The sequence below is a fragment of the Podarcis tiliguerta genome, assembly GCF_965153285.1.
Source record: "Podarcis tiliguerta genome assembly, chromosome: 9".
Lineage (NCBI taxonomy): Eukaryota > Metazoa > Chordata > Lepidosauria > Squamata > Lacertidae > Podarcis > Podarcis tiliguerta.
In genome coordinates, this window is record NC_139542.1 from 25,427,084 (window position 1) to 25,448,922 (window position 21,839).

Sequence of the window (21,839 nt, forward strand, 5' to 3'; positions counted from 1 at the left end):
AGTTTGAAAGCAGGCCAGTGCAAATAGATAAACAGGTACCACTGTGGCGGGAAGGTAAAGGGTGTTTCTGTGCGCTCTGGTCATGCTGGCTACATGACCAGGAAAGCTGTCTGTGGACAAATGCTGGCTTCCTTAGCCTGAAGCAAGATGAGATGAGCAAGGCACCAAACAGTTGCCTGTGACTGGACTTGACCGTCCAGGGATCCTTTACCTTTTACCTTACCTAGCACAGGCGTTTGCTTCTGTTTATCCCACTGGTGTGCCTGCCCTAAGAGGGATGAAGCTGCCGAGCAGCAGCATGAGAGCGAAAGCCCATCCTCTGGCGACCACACCTCCGCTGCACGCTCAGGCCACCGCCTCTGCGTGGGTGTGCTCACGACGCCTACAAAGCCGTGACAGGGAAAAAATGAAGTCACTGTGCAGGGCAGAAATCCTGCGAGGTGCTGGGGTGGGGTCCTGAGCCGTTCTTCACTGACTGGATAGCCCTGCATTCTCACTCGCCTCCCCCCAGTCCTCAGCCACACACGACTACTGGACTCGTGCCATTCACACACCCGGCTGTCTTCCTTTCCGAAATATTAACATGTGGGAAACCGCTCGCCCACCTAGAAACGTGCCTCGCCCCTTCTGCGCCTCCCCACCCGTTTCCCCCTTGTGCCACCGCCGTACGCCAGCAGCGGCAGCAACGGAGCGAGCCTTCTTCCAGGGAGCTGTCCATGACCTCATGCAGAGCCGAGCCTTCCTTTCCTCTCACCTCTGGGCGTGTGTGAGAGGGACAGAGAGCTCCTATAATAATCCCCGCGCTGGTGCGCTTCGCTCTCTTCCCACCCCCGACAGATACGGAGACGCGGGCGCGCGCATACACACACACAGAGAGAGAGAAGAGGCTCAGCCTGGAGGCTGGCGCTGCACTAAGCCGGGCGGCTGCGGCGCGCCTGAAGAAGCGCCCCAGCTCTCCAACCGCCAGGGCGCAGCGAGGGAGCCGAAGCGGCAGCGGCGGCCTCCGACTTTTTCGGGGAAGGTCATTCATTGACCAGTCGCGTGCCCTTCTTCCCGCCCTTCTCCTCCTCTCTGTCTCTTTCTCTCTCTTTCTACGCCCCCCCCCCCCCCATTGCAGCGTCCAGCCTATTGCAGGTTCGGAGGCGGGCTGCTGAGGGAATCCGGGCGTGCTGTTTTGGCCGGCGACGAGACCAGCTCTCCTCCTCCCCTCTGGCCGAGGCTGCTGCGAGAAGGGCGGCTGCAGGCGGGACGGAGGAAGGTGAAAGGAAGAGGCGAGAGGGACCTCGGGGCATGAGCAGCCCAGCGCCTGCCTTCCGTTGGCGCCGGCCGGCTTGAGGCCGGCAGCTGGAGGAGTAGCAGCAGGAGGAGGAGGCGGCGGCGGCAGCGGCGGCTGCTGCTGCTCCCAGACCCAGCACGGCGGGACTGGAAGGAGAGCCGCACGGGGAGAGCGAAGAGGACAGGAAGGAGAAGCCCCCGAGCGGGAAGATGGCTTCCCCCACCTCCCCGGGGGTCCCTGGAGGCGGGACGTCGCCCCAAGCCAGCCAGCCACGCCTTCGGCAGGTGGGTGCGCTCACAAGGCCCTGGGGAGGAAGGGCGGGAAACGCCCTCGGAGGGGCGCTTTTACCTCAGGCTGCAGCAGCCGGAGGCGCGGACGGCCTCTCCGCGGACGCGCGCGGTCGTTCACTCACCCGCCCTGCGGCTACGAGCTTAACTTGCACCTGTTTGAAGGAACCATATTGCGAAGGGGTGGGATGGGGTGGGGTGGGGTCTGCTTGGAAGTCAAGGGGTTCGGGATAACAAACTTAGGCTGGCATGTGCAACGGGGTGGCGGGGGGAACGGACGCTGTGAGTTACACGCAGGGCTCCAGCTTCCATCCATCACACCGCTCCACCTGTCCTCTGTCTCTTCATGTTGCCACACTGTCTGGCAAAGCCACTCAAAACGGCGGTGCTTATAATACGTTCTCTGGTCATCAGGACAGACGCTACTTATTTAATATATTTGCACCCCACCTTTCTTCCTTCACTGAACTTAACATGGTCTTACAGGGGCTTTACAAGTGGGCACCCACCCAGGAAGTGGGTGCCCACCCTGATCTAATGGCTCCTTAGCTTCAGCAGGGTGGCTGCACCATAAGCCATCAGGCCCATGCCTTAGGAATCCTCCACACACACAGCACACCTTGATATGGACATCTAGCTTACGAAAAACTAACAACACTGTTTAGGCATGTCAGACAAGTGTCTTGGCTTAAGTAATGGCACATGGTCACCATACACACTGTGTTGTTTGGAACGGTCATGTCTTAGTGGAAGAACAAGTCCTTGACATTTCCAGGTAGGGCTGGGTATGCTCCCCATCTGAAACCCTGGAGGGTGACTGTTAATCAATGTTGACAACCCTGAGCTATATGGACCGACAGTCTGACTTTGTATAAGGCACCTTACTATGCTGCTTTGTCTCGGACAGATGTTAGCATAGTAGTTTCCCCTGACTGATAAGAGCCTACAGACCTTATGTGTATGCAAGCACTTACCATGGTGCTACAGCTGCCTACAGGCTGACATGCAGTGCAGCCAGACACTGCATTTCGCAGATTTCTTTGCAGACACATGATACGGATACTACTATATACGAACACATAGCATGGCAACCCACACACCAAATACTGCAGCACTCCCTCCCTCTAGAGAACTGTACTGATCCTACACAAAACAAGCACAGTGTTGCATGGCTTACAGACCACACAAAAGATATAACGAGGCCCATCTACACATTTATACTGATTGGCACAGTGCCTGGCCCGGCACTCACTTAAGCCCAGCGGTGGGTAGTTCCCACATGAAGGATTCAGCTCAAGTGCTTCATTCTGACATCGTAAACAATTACCCATTTCCCATCAAACATCCGACCAACTACGTACTGGCAGCACCAACCATTCAAAGAAACTAACCATCTCATAGATGAAAAGATCAGATGGAATAAAAAATTCATTGAGGTACAAAACGCATTGCTTGCAGATCACAGGCCAGTCAAAGACAACACAACTGCAGACAGCATGCTGCATGGCACAAAAGAGCTGTGCTGTTTGACAGGCATAAATAAGCACTACCTGCCTTACACAGACACGCCATAGCCAACATGTTATTGAGGAATGCAGATTGCAGTTTACACTGCATGACAGTTGCTGCAGTCTTTGCGTGTCTGTGGATGAAAGTGGAAGTGTGTCACAGAATCAAGAAAGTATTGCTGATGCATGAGGAGTGCAGAGGTCTGAATTCTATATTTTGCTGCGTATGCTGCCACCATGCATTGTTATACTATGAAGATAGTGAAGTTTGGCTCTGGTATAGGTAACAGAGAAAGGTTCTTTCCTTGGTTACCAGCTCAGCCTGAATTTTGTCACTGGTAAACAACACAGGAGACGACAGGAAGGAAAATGTCATTTGCAAGAGGTCTGAGCTGCAGTACCAGCAAAGGAGAGATTTCAGTGAGTGTTGAAAGTTTATAAACATGAAGGTTATCTGGTAATAACCTTTATATTAGGCCTTCAAAACAAAAACAAAAACAAAACGACTCTTGAACTTCTAGTGTAACAATTTTACTGATACAGAGCTGGATATAGGCTTAGTCATGCTTAGAGCACATTCACTGAAATGAAAGGGACTTGGAATACTGTAAGTACACAGTACCTGGACAGCTCGTTTGAATGGTACAGAAATTCATACTGCCCTTGATTTTTTCATTCTGTTTCATAACAGAATCCTGTCCCAACCCCACCTTTCTGTTGCCTTACTTCCTTTCACATTTTCTCTTTTTACTGATATAAACTGACTCATGAGAAAAGGTAATGTCTAGCTATGTGATCTGAATTTTAATGAATGTGGTCTTCAGTGACATCCATTAAATTGTCTAAAATGAATTTGTCTGCTGCAGAGAACAGAGCTCTGCAAAATTCTATTAAGATTCTGACAGTAACCACATGCCTTTGTCAAATGTGTGTGTGTGTTTGTATAATAAAACACAGATATTAAAAGTGATATCTGTCAGCTTTTGCTTTAATTTATTGCTGCCAGAATTCTAGTTTTCATACTGATACCTTATAGCAAATGATATTTGTTCATATCAAAAACTAATTGATGAACAGCTGTTGTATACTTTCAGTTTTTATAGTTGGACTGCAGCTATGCACTGATGCAAGTTGCTAATTAATAATGCAACTTTCCCCATAGTATTTTCTCCCATGCATTATTCCTCTGCATATATCATACTGAACAAACAAAAAAGTAAAATAAGGCGAGAGAGGTACCTTGCAGGGAACTGGTGCATCAGTTTGCATATATATTTAAATGTTTGCTAGAATTGTTTGTCATTCTCCACCTGGCATGATTTTTATCCAGTGTGATACAACAGAAATGCTGCCAACTTCATACTGCTAAAAAGCATACACTTATATGTGTACACGTATTTTGGAAGTGCTTCAGAAGAAGCTGAAAAAGAAAGAGACTGCATTCTTGGAGGATTACAGTTTGATTACAGGTGCCATGTTGGGGTTCCTTCTTTTATATATTAAACACATTTGTCAAGGAATTATATGGTAATGTAAAAGGGTTTGGTGTTTTGATTACCATTAAAAATGCAGATGATTTTTATAACAAGTAACAATGACTCTGTATTGAAAGATGAGGCTGGAACTTCATAATTTATTTCTGGCTCTGGTCAGAAACACCATTATAACAGACTCTTTTAACACTTCTTCTGGCACTTTGTGCTCCACTGCCAGCTGGAAACTGGAAGTGGGGGTAGGGAGAGAACTGAACTTGTACCAGAGCTTAATTTTAGAAGCAAGAAAAGTAATTGCAAAGTTATTTGGATCAAGTAATCTTATTCTTCCTTAGGAGGGCAGTCCAGGGAAAATAGAAGGCATTGGACCTCCTTCTCCAAAGGTCATTCAGATCTCACCACAGAGAGGAGGATATGCTAGGAGCATAGGAAGGTCCATTGGTCCAACTAGCTCACTTTTGTCTACATTGATGGCAACAGCTGTCCAGGGTTTCAGGTAGGGGGTCTCTCCTACCTACCTGGAGATGCCAGAGATTGAATTTGGAACCTTTGGCTTTCAAGGCAGATGGTCTACCACTGAGCCATGGTCTTTCCTCATCCCCTTCCTTGAAATGTCCACTTCCCTAACTCGATAACAACATCGGTAGAGCAAAAAATGGGGAGATGACCAGAAGAAGGGTTGGATCCGAAGGATTCCATGCCTTCCCAGTCTATCAACCTGTTGCAAAACCAGAGATTTGTTTTTCCACTCATTGTTTCCAATGGAAAGGAAATAGTTCTAGAAGAAAATCATTTAAAAGAAACCTGAGTGCTCCTTTGCCCTCAATTCTGCTCTGCCAATGAAAACCCAGCAACTTGTTGGATGAGGTGGAATAACTGACTTAATTTCCCCAATTCCCTAGCCTCAGGATTGCATCTGAAATGTGCTTTCCAGCCTTCTAAAAGCATAAGACTGAATTTGCAGAAGATGTTTGGCTTGTTATGGGTTGGTGCCTGGAAACTGTGACTTCAGTTGTGGAAGTGCTGTAGAGGGTGTCCTCTGACTGATAAGGTATATGCATTGATACTGATTGTGAATGCTAAGGCTGGAACTGTGAACAGCAAGTAGCAAGTGGATTTCAAAGTCTCTGGTACATAGATTGAAATAACGTTACTTCAAATTTTAGAATGTTTCCCCCTTCCCAAACGATATTGTTGGTATTAACTAGCTTGTGAAACATTCCTGTGTCTAATGACATCAACATTAAGGCAATCGTGTTTGCTTAATTGGGATTTTTAATATACAGTACTGTGAGATATCTTGGGCAGGATCCAACTAATGAGTCCTGTCAGTGAAAGCCCATGCAATGATTTCTGCTTGCATAAGGAAGCTTTTCCCCATCTACTCATGTGCACCCTTCTCCAAACAGGGTCAGTGTTTGTGTCAGGAGAACCACCAGAACAGTACATGGAAGGGAGGAGAAGGGGAATCATTTCATCTGCAGGGCTGGCTTGTCCATGAGGTGGACTGAGATAGATGCCTCAGGTAGCAGAATCCAAGGGGTAGCACTGCTGCATGCACCCTGCCCACTGCTGCTTCTGGGTCCCAACAAGATCTTGTAAGAGTCCTGCAAAATCTCACAAGATCTCACTGGAAGCTACAGCCGCTTCTCCTCGATTCTCCAATGCCACTCCAGGTACCCTGCCCATCCCCCACCACAACTGCGGCTTCTGGTGAGATCTTGCATGAGCCCTGTGGAGCTCTTGTGGAGCTCTTGCAAGATCTCACCGGACCCAGAAGTTGCCGCCATGTGACCCCAGTAAGTGAGGCTTTGGGGAGGCAGTGAGGGGGCATGAAGGGCAGCACTTCCCTGTTTCTCCTCAGGCGGCTAAACGGAACAGGCCGCCCCACCATCTGGCAAGCTGAAATGCTTGCCGCGATTAAACAGTTGATACAGCACAAGGCTAAATTGCTCCCCTTAGCTCAGGATGAGAAACATTGTTCATAAGATTAAGAACCAGAGGAGCAAAGGGTGTAGGAAATTGTAGAAAATATACTCTTCCTGGTTTTCTAGCAATTTCTCTGGCCCCAACTCCTTGCTTAGCCTTTTAATTGGCTAGGAGCGGTATACAGACATTCTTGGATCTGGCTACCTACTCCTAGACAACCATGGGGCCACCTGATGCTAACAAGGCCTTCAGCTCGGGCTTAGTTGGTCAACCTGTGTTTCTCTTTGACACCTGTATTTTCCTGATTTTCCTTCCTTTGATATGGACAGCTTATGCAGAGATGAAACCTAGACCACAAGGATTCAAGAACAACAGTGGTCTTACTCTGTAAAGGGATAAATAGAGCAAGCTAGTTTAACTACTGAAAACAGCTTTGGTAAGCTTGACTCATTGCATTCATTTTTAATATTTGATGCCTTCAACACACCGCAGGTTTAAATAATAGCTTATTGGATCATATGGATGGAATGTTGACTATTTTGTAAATTTTCCAGAAATGAACGAAGTGAACTACATTTTGAACGAATCTGCCTTCTGAATAGCCTTGGATGGATTTGAAAGTGGATTAGATAGATTTGTGGAGGGTAAGGCTGTTGATGGCTATTAGTCATGGTGGCTATGTTCTACCACCGCAGTTATAAGCAGTATGCCTCTGAATATCAGTTTCTAAGAATCACAGGTGGGAAGAGTGCTGTTGCTCGCAGGCTCTGATTGTTGGTTTCCCATAGGCATCTGGCTGGCCACTGAGAACAGGCTGCTGGACTTCATATAGACCTTTGGTCTGGTTCAGCTGGTCTCTTCTTATGTACCTTGGCTTGGTCTTAAGGAATGGGAGGAGGTTATGTGATTCTTCAAGAGATGGTTCCTGAAGCTACACAAAAGGTAAAATCAGCAGTGTTTGCTCATGAGAAGAATGAACCCAAAATCCGTATCAGGGCAATTACTTTATTAGGCCAACAGAAGTTTTTGCAAGCTTTTGAACTCTCCACAGCTGATCATCAGGCTAGATCAGGGTTTCCCAAACTTGGGTCCCCAGCTGGTTTTGTACTATATTTCCCAGCATCCTGGCTACTGGTCCTGCTAGCTAGGGGTGATGGGAGTTGTAATCCAAAAACAACTGGAGACCCAAGTTTGGGAAACCTTGGGCTAGATGGTAAATAAAGCAAAGTAGTGGGGAATTAGCTGCAGTTACTGCTTTTCCCTGAAGTGTTTGATGAGGAAGAAGGTGATGCTCCTACTTTCCTGCTCCTCATCACCTACCTGGATTATTTCATTCTGTGGGTACGAATGCCACAAAAATACGTAAGGTAGAGCTGGTTGCTGATTGGGGCCTTTAAATGTCAGAAACGGCAAGACCTCTGAAATGAAATAGTACTTAGGGGTTATCATTTTTCTAGTTTATTTTAAAGCACTCAGGTCAGGTGCATGGAATTATTTCTTATTAGGCATTCTCTAAATGTTCCTGTAGGCTGCCTAATTCACTAGCAGTACAACAGCTGTCACTCAACAGGGCAACTGAAAGTAAAGGAAGATCAAGGGTGATGCTGAGATTTGAGCTGACTGCACAATTTAAAAGAAACGCTAACTAGCAAATGCATGGAGATAAAAATAGTAACTCAACCTGTTAAGTAGTGCTTCCACCGCCTCTGGATTAGGTGGATGACTTGGGACAAACTAGATGCGACACAAGAGTTCTATTTCATAGGAACGTAGGATGCTCAATAATGTCTACAGGGTTTTCTCTCAGTCCTATGTGAAGATGCCAGAGATTGGACCTGGAACCTTCTGCATGCAATGCAGATGCTCTACCAGGGAGCCATAGCCCTCCCCAAATATTGTCTAATCTGATCTGACTTGTATCTGCTCTCCAAGGTCTTTTCCACCATGTTACCATTGCTGGCATGCAACCAAGGAAACGGGGGTACCGTATTTTTCGCTCTATTGGACGCAGTTTTTCCCCTCCAAAAATTGAGGGGAAATGTGTGTGCGTCCTATGGAGCGAATGCAGGCTTGTGCCATAGCCGCGCAACCCCTCCGGCAAGGAGAGGCTGCACGGGGCTATGGCTTCTTTAGCCCTGCGCAGCGTCTCCCGGCAAGGAGAGGCTGAATGGGGCTGAAGGGGAAGGCAAAACAGCGAGCGGGATCCATCCCGCTCGCTGCCTTGCCTTCTTCCATAGCTGCGTGCAACCCCTCCGGCAAGGAGAGGCTGCACGGGGCTATGGAGTCTTTAGCCCCACGGAGCCTCTCCCGGCAAGGAGAGGCTGCACGGGGCTGAAGGGGAAGGCAAAACAGCGAGCGGGATGGATCCCACTCGCTGCCTTTGCCTTCTCCCATAGCCGCGCGCAACCCCTCCGGCAAGGAGAGGCTGCACAGGGCTATGGAGTCTTTAGCCCCACGCAGCCTCTCCCAGGAGAGAGAGGCTGCACGGGGCTAAAGGGGAAGGCAGAACAGCGAGCGGGATCCATCCTGCTCACTGCCTTGCCTTCTCCCATAGCTGTGCGCAACCCCTCCGGCAAGGAGAGGCTGCACGGGGCTATGGAGTCTTTAGCCCCACGGAGCCTCTCCCGGCAAGGAGAGGCTGCACGGGGCTGAAGGGGAAGGCAAAACAGCGAGCGGGATGGATCCCACTCGCTGCCTTGCCTTCTTCCATAGCTGCGAGCAGCCCCTCTGCAAGGAGAGGCTGCACGGGGCTGTGGATTCTTTAGCCCCACGGAGCCTCTCCCGGCAAGGAGAGGCTGCACGGGGCTGAAGGGGAAGGCAAAACAGTGAGCGGGATGGATCCCACTCGCTGCCTTGCCTTCTTCCATAGCTGCGCGCAACCCCTCCGGCAAGGAGAGGCTGCACGGGGCTATGGCTTCTTTAGCCCCACGCAGCGTCTCCCGGGAGGGAGAAGCTGCATGGGGCTGAACGGGAAGGCAAAACAGCGAGCGGGATGGATCCCACTCGCTGCCTTGCCTTCTTCCATAGCTGCGTGCAACCCCTCCGGCAAGGAGAGGCTGCACGGGGCTATGGATTCTTTAGCCCCACGCAGCGTCTCCCGGGAGGGAGAAGCTGCATGGGGCTGAAGGGGAAGGCAAAACAGCGAGCGGGATGGATCCCACTCGCTGCCTTGCCTTCTTCCATAGCTGCGTGCAACCCCTCCGGCAAAGAGAGGCTGCACGGGGCTATGGCTTCTTTAGCCCCACGGAGCCTCTCCCAGGAGGTAGAGGCTGCACGGGGCTAAGGGGGAAGGCAAAACAGCGAGCGGGATCCATCCCGCTTGCTGCTTTGGCTTGTTCCATAGCTGCGCGCAACCCCTCTGGCAGGGAGAGGTTGTGTGCAGCCTGTACGCTGCTCTTTGGGGCTTGGGGGGGGAAAAATATTTTTTTCTTGATTTTCCCCCCCTTAAAACTGGGTGCGCCCTATGGTCCGGTGCGCCCAATGGTGCGAAAAATACGGTAATTGGCAGGGCCCCAGCTGGTTCTAGCCCACCGGCCGGTGTGCCGGGCGAACTCCAGTCCTTAGTGCAGCATGAATCTGCGACCCGAGCTTCAGAAGCTAGGGCATGCTACTCAGCAGAGTAAACACTATGCAACAGAAGTGTCAGGAGAGGCTGTGTGAGCATATTTACAAGCAGTTTATTCAGCATACACCAGGACAAAAGGAAACATGTCTGATCTCCTTCGTGTCCATCTGATCTCCTTTGTGTCCAAAGCAAGACAGCTAAAGCAAAAGCTATACACAAACGGAAGTTCCCAGCAAGCTGTGCTGGTGTGTAAACAGGCATGTGACATGCAACAATCCACACATCTGTTCTTAAGGTGAAACGGAATATCCTAACAACCTGAGCCCTTTCACAAGAAGTGTCTGGATGAAGGACTGTTCTAACTCCCTGCTCTATACTGACCACTAAAAAATGCCTCCTGCTGATTTCCAACCCACAGAAGGAAAACATCCCTTCCAATATCTGTACCCTTAAGCGGCCATTCCCCACCTGCCCATGCTCTGTTCACACAGGCAGCCTGCCATGGCTGCTTCTGGATGAAGACATCATGGAGGAAAGTAATGTGTAACTCCATATCATGTCTAATTTGGCTGTGAGCAGTCTCTGATGCAATTGGTTGAGCATCTTGTTACCAAATTGAAGAGTCCCCGGAGTGCTGAATTTAGCTGGTGACATTCTTCTTTTTTTCCGGAGGTGGAGGTGAAAATGAAACTGTGAAGAATGAAGCAAAGGGTGTCAGGATGTATTATCTAGTGCCAGCAACTCAGCATTGTGAGTGAGACAGAAATAACAGCATGAGCAGCAATACTTGTACAGGCAGTACCTGTCCAATAATAAATATATTATCCACACTTGCAGCCAGAGAAATAGTTTCATGCACTGTCAAATGTTTCTCTCTCTCTCTCTCTCTCTCTCACACACACACACATATTTCCAGGGAAAACCAACATGGTGCCCTCAATATGTTTTGGATTATACCTTAGGGTTGCCGTATTTCAAAAAGTGAAAACCAGGAAGCCACCAAAATTGTTGAGGGTCTGGAGGGCACCACATTGGCTACTCCTGTTCTATTTTAATATCAGGTCAAGTCTCTGAGTATCTTGGTTTTTTGTAGCCAAAAGAACTGCACCCATATACAAGGGCATAGTCATACCTAGGGATTGTTAAAACCAGCCCCTACTGGGGGTGCAGGCCCTGGTGTGTGTGTAAAAATCACTTACCAGGCATTGAAGTCCTCTTGCGACACACAGGCTCAGAACTCCGGCACCTGCTTTGCCTACAGAAGGAACCTGCCGGGATGTCCAGCAGGAAAAGTTGCTGTTGCAGCAGATGCAGGAGGGGATGAAAAGGGGTCCTCGAGTGGATTCCAGGCAGAGAGCAGTGTGGGCACCCTATCTAGCCTGAAGGAGACACCTTTCTCCTGTGCAGGCACCCTCACCTGCTTCTCATATATTTTTTTTCTGACAGGGGGGCGCCAATACAGCTCCTTGCCAAGGGACGCCTTGGTATGCTTCTGCACAAGAGAAGGGCATTGACAGACTTCAGGGGAGAAGGGAATGCCTGAGATCTTCAGAAACAATTGCTTTGCTTTGTTTTTAAGGTGAAATTCCTAAGGGGAGAACCCAAATCAATCAAATGAGGACTCAGTGGGGATGGGATCCTAACTGGGGGAGGGGGTGAGAAAAATAGGTGTGAAGGGGATAGAGAAACTGGAGGTGGTAGGAAAAGACACACATAATCTCATTGTCTGAACAGGTAATTTACTGATTCATTCTGAGAAGCTACAGCAGATGGCATGGTGATGGTGGCAGCTCCACTCAACTAACCTCCCAACAGCTGAGTCACTGCTGCTTACTAGGAAGGAGAGGGGCGAGGCAGCAGGGTACTCTCACTCATGCATAGGAGGTCCCAAATGCCCACTAATTTCTATGCTTCCCATGTCCCACGCTGTTCCTCAAAGTCTGCTTTTTAGGGGGTATCTTGGGGTGTGGGTGGGCTGCAGCAGAAGAACGAATTGGGGAGCCTCATTCTGCAAACCCAAGTCTATTCATGGTTCTTAGAATGCAATAGCAAGTTTATTATGAACATATGAACTTTCCTCATACAGAGTGGGCTGCCATAAATGGTTGATGGGCTGCAATTAATCTGGTTATCTGTACATTTATACAGCAGGTGGGCAGATTTCTGTCTTGTGGGATCTACTTTTTAAAAAACTAGTACCCTGAAATCCACTAAGTGGAGCCAGGTGCAAAACATTGGATCAGGTGAACAGACATATCCTAAGAACTAAGGAGCAGGGTGTTGCTGAACAACTGCTCAACCCAGGAATTTGTCATCAGTACCAGAACCAGTCTCACAAGCGCTTTAACACACAAATTCACTCTTTTTCAGCAAACTATCGGCAGTAAGGTGGAGAAAGCTTCTTTGCTGCTGCTATTGTTACATAATTAGGAGTCATAAATCCTTGCTGATCTACTGCAAATGACCTGGAGATCTCCCATTACATTCCAAGCTGCCTTCTTCTCATCTCTCCCTTTATAGTATATCCCCCAGTAAACCACTCTCTTTCAAAACAGGAATCTTTTGACTTTTCTGGCACAGCTGTGATGCAGGAGTAAGATGTTCATTAGCTTTGATTTAATAGAGAGAAGCCGATAGCCAGTCGGGAGAAAAGCTTTGGTGGCCAGACATAGCTGTCTAGAATGTGCGTGGCCCACGTAGAGGGCACGGGAATAGGCCAGTCTCCGTGAGGCAAAAGCCTCAGATCAATTTGCTCCGAGTCCAGGGAAGAACCTTGAGGGAGGCACCAAGGAAAGAATGGAAACAAGCTATGTTAAATGTGCAGGTGCACAACTTGCAGTTTGATTCCAGTGTGGCTCTTGACGGGTTAAGCAATTAACCCATCCCTAGTTAAAAAGAATTAAATGAGTTGTTTTAGAAGGTCATATGTATACAGTGGTACCTTGGGTTAAGTACTTAATTCGTTCTGGAGGTCCGTTCTTAACCTGAAAATGTTCTTAACCTGAAGCACCACTTTAGCTAATGGGGCCTCCCACTGCCGGAGCACGATTTCTGTTCTAATCCTGAAGCAAAGTTCTTAACCCGAGGTACTATTTCTGGGTTAGCGGAGTCTGTAACCTGAAGCGTATGTAACCCGACGTACCACTGTATAGGAAACAGCATCAGCTTGAGAAACTTTCTCTGAGGAAGAGTTCTGGATAGCTTGAAAACTTGCACACTATTTTGTGATGTTGCTGTTGGCCTCATAAAGGCATTGTCCTGATATGGATTTTGGCATGTTAAGTTTCTCTTCTCAGTAAGCTTAAGTTCTTATTCCTCCCCCACCCACCCCATTTTTTTTCCTTTCCTCTTTACAGCCCAAACCTAAGCATCTTTAATCAGACATAAATCCCACCGAGTTCCATGCAACTCCCTCCCAAATAAGATTTCAGAAGATTGCTGCCTTAGCCTTTCAATTTAATTAAATGGGGTTTTCCCTCCTGTATTCGTCTTCTAACACGCTCCTGGTTAAACAAAATACAAAGTTGTGGACCAATTACCATGCCTCGTGAACTTCATGTGTAATCCATGACTACCAGATCTCTGGTGGGTGATCAGTGTCTCATTCAGTGATGGATTATAGGCAACAGTCTTGGGCCTGTGTGCTTTGTGAAGTATGAACTATCATGTAAGATCCAGTCTTGGGATTAATGTTTGAAGTTGGATTTTCAGTAAATGGTCTGATAACACTGTGAAATAATAGTTATGTGTGTTTTTCCTTCCAACTGCTGGGACCAATTATGCGTGACTGTTCCACATTTTTTTGTTGGTAATCAAATCAAAGCTGCAGTTGAGTCATACATCACAGCTGAGATGCCCACTATGGAAGAAAAAAAAAAATCTGACCACAGTGACATTGTGCAGTCTGAGAACTTTGTATCTTTCATTGCATCCACTTGCACAGCTCTTTAAAAAAATGAAAAAAAGAATGCCTGCGTGGTTGTAAAATATTCTGGTTTATCTGCGTGCCTTAATTGCTCCCATTGAATATGAGGAGCACAATGGGGCAACGACTTGAGACTTCCCTATGTTAAAAGAATCTTTGTTTGGGCAACAAAAGATTCATTCATCAAAAAAGCCTGCAAAACGTTGGAGTGTTTGCTGTATTAACCCTTTTAAATTCAGTTGCGCTGCTGCATTCTAGACTAATCTGTTGTCCTTTCTAGTACCTGAGCTTACGTTTCCTCAGCAACTGCTGATAAACAAAGCATTTACTGGTGACCTATGGAAGGTTGTTTAGCCTCATCGTTCTTATTTCTGCCTATTAAGCATTATTAATACCAGCAAAAACTGCTTGAGTGCTTTGCAGATTGCTTTTCCTCATTTTTCGAGAGTATCTGGCTTGACTCACTTGTGCAATCCACCTCAGTCTTTTTACCAATTTTTAACTTTTTTGCCAGCAGCTCTGCCATGAAATACACTGTTAGCATCTGTCCCTGTCTTTTGCACGCATTCTGGGGACAAGAACTAAGTTAATTCATAGGAGGATTGATGTGTCTGACAAGGTGAGGAGGGGGCCAGACTAGATGACCGCAGAACCTTTTTCAGCCCTTGCGTGTGTTCAGATTGGTTCACAGACAGTACCCCATTGTTTGTTATTTGATCATATGACTACAGTCTTCCTGGGTCAGCCATCCCTATGGGTTCTATTTATAGCCCTGTAGCCACAACAAATCCTCTGAAATGTTGAGGAGGATGAGAAATGAATTATTTTTGTTTGCCACCTCCTTAACATTTAACATGCAAGGTTTTCTCTTCTGCTATGTATCGGAAAACCTTGGTGGAATCAGACTGACTCCTGCATGCTGCTTTGGTCAGAAATTCCTGCTTAGTTCCAGTATTAGGCTTCAAGTGAGCAGCTTTTATTTTTGTTTCTCCTAGAAGAGTACACAAGGGCGGGTGAGGGGAGAGAGAGGAAATACTGTCATTACTGGAAAGCCACTCTTTTTCTTTGCAAACAGCTGGTGCCTGTGTTAATAAACTCAAGGGCAACTGCTTGCACATACAAAATCAAAAAGAAATGCTCTGTAGCTCTGTGAAAAATCTTCTGTGAAGCTTCTCTGTGTGTTTTGGGACCGATACTTCTTCTGTTGCTGCTGACTGATGAATACAGGGGGAATGTGTCCTTGTTGATCCTTGTGGGCCTCTCAGCAGCTTTTGGTACTTATCAGCTCTGCAGGGATGGCCCTTCCATTAGTAGGATGAGGCAAGTCACATCAAATGGGGAATCTTTGGCCCACCAGATGTTGCTAAACTACAGCTCCCATCATCCTTGATTATTGGCCATGATTTCTGGGGCTGCTGGGAGTTCTCGTTAAGTAAATATTTGGTAGAACAAAAAAAACAAACACAACTACCATCACTGTTCTAAGTAGTCTGGAACAGGGTGTATGGCATTTGAATCTGCTCAGTCCCTTATTTCTTCCTTAGAGACTTTTCACTGGTACCCTACTTTTTGGGGTAAGGTAAGTGGGACGCGGGTGGCGCTGTGGGTAAAAGCCTCAGCGCCTAGGGCTTGCTGATCGAAAGGTCGGCGGTTCGAATCCCCGCGGCAGGGTGCGCTCCCGTAGTTCGGTCCCAGCGCCTGCCAACCTAGCAGTTCGAAAGCACTCCTGGGTGCAAGTAGATAAATAGGGAACCGCTTACTAGCGGGAAGGTAAACGGCGTTTCCGTGTGCTGCGCTGGTGCTGGCTCGCCAGAGCAGCTTCGTCACGCTGGCCACGTGACCCGGAAGTGTCTTTGGACAGCGCTGGCCCCCGGCCTCTTGAGTGAGATGGGCGCACAACCCTAGAGTCTGTCAAGACTGGCCCGTACGGGCAGGGGTACCTTTACCTTTTAAGTGGCAAGTGGGGAAAGGGCCATTTCTTTACTGGTGCCTCTGGATTCTCTTTCAGCTAAACTGTGATCCACGCGACGGTCACCTCCAGACTGGATTATTGTAACTCGCTCTACGTGGGGCTGCCCTTGAGACTGACCCAGAAACTCCAGCGGGTGCAGAATGCTGCAGCGAGACTCCTTACGGGGTCTTCGCTGCGAGATCACATTCACCCGGTGCTATACCAGCTGCACTGGCTCCCGGTGGAGTACAGGATCAGGTTTAAGGTGCTGGTTTTAACCTTTAAAGCCCTATACGGCCTAGGACCCTCGTACCTACGGGACCGCCTCTCCTGGTATGCCCCACAGAGAAACTTATGGTCTTCAAATAAAAACATCTTGAAGGTCCCAGGCCACAGAGAAGTTAGGCTGGCCTCAACTAGAGCCAGGGCTTTTTCGGTCGTGGCTCCGATCTGGTGGAACACTCTGTCACAAGAGACCAGGGCCCTGCGGGACTTGACATCTTTCCGCAGGGCCTGCAAGACAGAACTGTTCCACCAGGCCTTTGGCCAGGGCACAGCCTGACTCCCTCCATCGGCAATCTTCGCAGAGCTCTGGGTTGCCAGTGTCTTGAATTAATTAATTTTATAATGAATGATTTTAGAGTTTGTTTGTACTGTTTTATTGTTGTTAGCCGCCCTGAGCCCGGCTTCGGCTGGGGAGGGCGGGATATAAATAAAATTTATTATTATTATTATTATTAAGGTGGAATCTACACACATATAAAAACCATTCCGAAAATGATTTTTTAAAAAGCGTTTTAAAAAATACATCCAATTTTCCATAAGGCTCACCATCACCATCTAGTGTCACATTGTATATTGCACTTAAAACACACTTGAAACATTTTATGTGCAGCTGTATAGCTGAGTCCTAGGTCTAAGACAGGGGTCTGCAACCTTTAAGACAAAAAGAGCCACTTGGACCCGTTTCCGAAGAAAAAAAACCTGGGAACCGCAAAACTCGTCATTATAAAAATAACTTTTTTGTCACTTTTTTATTATTTCTTTGTTTGACCCCTCAGAATTACTCCTCCTCATAGAAATAAATGTTAAATTAACAAGTTACCTTTTTGTGTGTGTGTGTTCTTCACTCCCCTTCAAAACAGTTACCAGCGTACATGCCCCTTACAATGTAGCGTGCGGGCGGGAAGGTGATGTCGGGACAGTGTGTGACTAATGCACGCACCGCCCCCATGCGACGTCACAGCCAGTACAGCGCCCGCCACAGTGGGGAGCACAATGCGCCTCCTTCCCTCGCTACTATCCACCCCGGAGCCGTGGCAAAGGTGTAAAAGAGCCACATGCGGCTCCGGAGCCGCGGGTTGCCGACCCCTGGTCTAAGATGACTGTGCCTGATAATCTTATCTCTTGGTTGTTCACTATTTTTTTTTTAATTACTCTTGTCACCTTTAACATTGTTTCAGTTTACCTATCTTTGAACTGGGACTATGCTGAGTTTTTAAATTGGATTTCAAATATTGTAAGCCAGATGAAATGGTAATAAACGATTAAGACACTTTGCATATAGATGCACTTCCCAAAAGAGATGCATATGTTATCCTTCCATGATTAAATTATTGTTTAATTAATCATTGCTGGATGACTTACCGGTGAATACGTGAACCAATGATGTGCTGTTGTAGATGGTATAAGCTCATGGGAAGGGTTCTGTCTGCAATGCTTGATCTCTGATGGCTCATACACAGATGATGATCACCCCATGATGTTGCATTTGTCAAGTGTTGAATATGCATGTATGAATGAGCTCATATTCTTTGACAAGAAGGGGAATTTGTATGACTGGATGACGATCGAGAGAAAAGTAATATGCCACCTTAGCAAAATGTTTGCCTCTAAAATGCAACTTCAGAGTTAGCATGCAGAATTTCACACTTTTCTATATGGGAACCCATTTGGAAAAGATGCAGAAGAGGGCAAAACAAAACTTTTGGATAAGGTTATTATGCTCAAAGTGGCAGCATACGTGGTTCTCCCCGTCCTCATTTCATTCTCATAATCAGGTAGGTTAGGCAGCGAGTCGCCCTGAAGGACTCCCAGCAATGCAGGAATATGCAGCTGTCCCATATGGGGATCGAACCTGCAACCTTGGCATTATCTGCACCACGCTCTAACCAACTGAGCTATCCAGATATATATATATATATATATATATATATATATATATATATATATATTCCTAATGCAAGTAATAGATAGATCTACAGCCTGGTTAATGAATTCACACTTTTTAGTCAATTAAAAAATGTTTCTCGATTAAGTAATTTAACCAATTAACCAATTCAATGTGTGGTCCTAGGGTTGTATCATTCCATTAGTGGAAGGACTTTATGGGGAAGGGATGTAGCTCAGTGGTGGAACATCTGCCTTGCATTCAGAAGTTCCCAGCTTCAGTCCCCGGCATTTCCATGTATGGTCAGGAGAGTTCCCTACTTGAAACCCTGGGAAGCCACTGCCAGTCAGTGCAGACAGTACTGAGTTGGATAGACCAGTGGTCTGAGTCAGTACAAGGCAGCTTCCCATGTTTCTATGACTTCTGTTTATGCAGAAGTCTTCTTTCCCTGCGTGCCACCTGAACTGCTCCACTTCCCAATCTGCTCTGGACTTCATTAGATACAACCCCTAATCTTCACCCTTAATGCCTTTTATTTATTTATTAGCTTCTTAAAATGTTTACATTGTATATGTGCTGTGATTTAGCCAAGATGTCACATTCACTTGAAGCACTATATCGCATGATGTGTCAGTGCATACAGATGCCGCACGCATGAGGAAATATTTCATATATTTTTAAAAAATACAGTGTTAGCAAGTGAGGACAATCTGAATCATTCTCCATGGACCACTTTTAATTCTTCTGTTCCCCCATTCACTTCAGAGGAAGCATGAAGGACAGGCCTACCAATCCAAGCACTCCCTCTTCTCAATTGGTAGGCCTGCATATTTTGAAAAAGTATTTCCGCATATGTGCAGCGTTTAGTGCTTCCCCCCAGCCTTTTGAATGAAGTCACATAGGTCTTTCAGGTCCTTCTCAATGTACTCTTTGGATATGTTTAATATTTTGTGTGTTCATCCATGCAGGTTGTCCGAAAAGATGACTCAGATGGAGGGAGATGCACTCAGCTACCAGTCTCTGGAACCTCTGCATCTCCTCCTAAGTGCTTTTTAATCTCATTTACATGACATTTGCTATAGTGCATGCTCTGTAAGAAAGCAAATTCTACCTATTTGGCTTTGCTGAGAGATATCATGCTACTAATTACCAAATTTTTTACTAAGGCAGCTATCCAAACAATTTTTCATTTGATCATAATACTGTGTTGTTCCTCCTTCTCTGGAAAGTCAGTCCTCACACTCCAGACTCTCAGGAAGTAGTTGTCTTTTTCAGACTTCCAACATCTAAGCTCCCTTCCCTTCCTTCTGTGCTTCCACTTCAGCTGGATATGCGGTGCTCAGCCAATGACCCTGTTTGGTTTTCTCCATCCCTTTTGGATGAGTTAGGTCTAGTTGCAAAATCTGCTTGATTTACAGTTCACCCCCCCCCACCCTAAGCATTTTCTCTCTCTAGAAATAAGCCTCATTAAGGCCAGTAGGGTTTACTCCCTCATAAACCTTGCAGCGCCTAGTTTCACTTGTGGATATGAAAAATCAACCCTGATTATGGTTCTGAGTTGAACAAGGATGGCTTACCCAGGGCACACTTTGGACAGGGGACTGCTTTCTTTATGTAAGGCTGGAAATTGGCTACTGAAGGTGGACTCTGGAGGCAGGGAACTATTAACCTTTGTGTTTATTTTTTTGGCTACATACACATCCCACTTTGAATTGCTCAGAGCAGCTTACATTTGTACGCAGACTCTCATGCAACCTATTTAGCTTCAGAAATAGAGTCCAAACCACTTCATTGGTCAATTTTTGCACTGGGCAGCTTTGGCCATCTGCATATAATACAGTAATGTTGCCTAAATTGAACTCAACTTCAATTTTAACTCTTCAATGAAAGGTCTACAAGGCAGGTGGAGGGAGGTGGGATGAAACATCTAGATCTACTGATACAGCTTGGGGTGATTTGAGGTTTAATTTTTTTCCTAATGCATTTACAAGCCACAGTCAGCATTACATTCAAACCACAAGATAATTTGAATTATAGGAAGTTGTAGCTTTCTGATTCTGTTTTACTATAGGATCTCTACCAGGATTTAATCAGAAAGAAGTAGCAGCTTCAGTTTCAACTTCCACTTCCCATAAGAGCCAGCAGAGGGTGTCTGGATCTCTGTATGTGTGTGAGAACATCATCAGGTTCATTAGCAGGGCAGAAGAGAAATTCTGGTTCACATTTAATCCCATGAAGGCAGAATCATAGAGTTGGAGGTGACCCTGAGGATCATCTAGTCCAGCCCCTGGCAATGCAGGAATATGCAGCTGTCCCTTACGGGGATTGAACCTGTAACCTTAACAGCTTTGGAATTATCAGCACCATGCTCTAGCCAACTGAGCTACTCAGCTTCTACAAGGAATTATTGTAGAACAAAAAGAAATGTGAAACGCAAAAGCGAGAGGGGACCAGAGGATGGAGAATAGGAGGAACAGAAACAGATACTACTGAAGTCATTATTGTTGTTATCATCATCATCATCATCATCATCATTATTATTATAAAAACACTTCCAATTGTGATAGCAAGAAGACAGTTTCAAAATACTATTCATAAGGTATCTGAAGTGGTTCTTGTTTTTTTTAAAAAAGCAGGTATATATGTCTGGATAAAACCCAGGTATAGCATTATCTAAAAAATATTTTTATCAACAATTTCCAGAGGAGTAGGCTCTCTAGAGGTTTGCCCATAGGGGAATGTGGTTCTTCAGTGCTGCTAAGGCTTCATCACTGGAGGTGCCCTCCATTGTCTCTCTAGACAGACAGATGACAATGACAACAGCATTGTAACAATTCACAGTGCCGTCGCTGCAGAAAAAACAAGTCTTGTGACACCTTAAAGACAGCACATTGGAATAGAATAAAACTTTGTTGTTTAAAGCCATAGGCCACCACAATATAAATACACTGAACAATCATTTTAACATATTCAGCAAACAAATATACATGCAAAAATAAAAAGCATACTAACATACTGAGAGTTTGCATCTGATGAAGTGGACTCAAATCTTTGTATCATGAATGTGTCATCATGAATTCATTTGTCTTTAAGGTGCTACAGGTGTACTAGTTGGCTCTGCAATAACAGCTTATCAGACAAAAGTGAGCAAGAGGAATCAATAGGTACAATTCATGAGAAGCCAGTAAGGGTTAGTCAGACATCGACATAGCTAAATCGAGCACAGTAATGAAATGATTCAGGCGGAAGAGGAGGCTCAGCATCAACACCCGCTTGAACTGGGAGCGGGGTATTGGTTGTTTGCAGTCTAAATGTGCAATGAAAGTACATCCAGAAAGGCCTCCATCTGCTATTTTACCAATGTACTACCAACCCAGTATACCTGAAGGAGCTTCTTCACCCTCATCGTTCTGCCCGGACACTGAGGTCCAGCGCTGAGGGCCTTCTGGCGGTTCCCTCACTGCAAGAAGCAAAGCTACAGGGAACCAGGCAGAGGGCCTTTTTGGTAGTGGCGCCCGCCCTGTGGAACGCCCTCCCATCAGATGATAAACAACTACCTGTCATTTAGAAGACATTTGAAGGCAGCCCTGTTCAGGGAAGTTTTTAATGTGTGACATTTTAATGTATTTTTAGTCTTTGTTGGAAGCTGCCCAGCCAGATGGGTGGGGTACAAATAATAAATTATTATTATATTATTATAACCCACCATCTCCATTCTCCAATCTCTAGAAAAGG

The 21,839-nt window shown here is 46.5% G+C and overlaps 1 protein-coding gene across 2 annotated transcripts in view; it reads left to right on the plus strand.

Annotated features, from left to right (window-relative positions):
- The first annotated feature begins 731 nt into the window (after positions 1–731).
- ANK2 (ankyrin 2) overlaps positions 732–21,839 on the plus strand; it is a 313,351-nt gene continuing 292,243 nt past the window's right edge. The window contains exon 1 of one of the 2 annotated variants that reach the window (XM_083456942.1): positions 732–1,560. In XM_083456942.1, coding sequence (XP_083313068.1) covers positions 1,486–1,560 — 75 coding nt within the window. In that variant the 5' untranslated portion in view covers positions 732–1,485. The remainder of the gene's footprint in view (positions 1,561–21,839) is intronic. The other variant, XM_083456952.1, reaches the window with a different exon arrangement.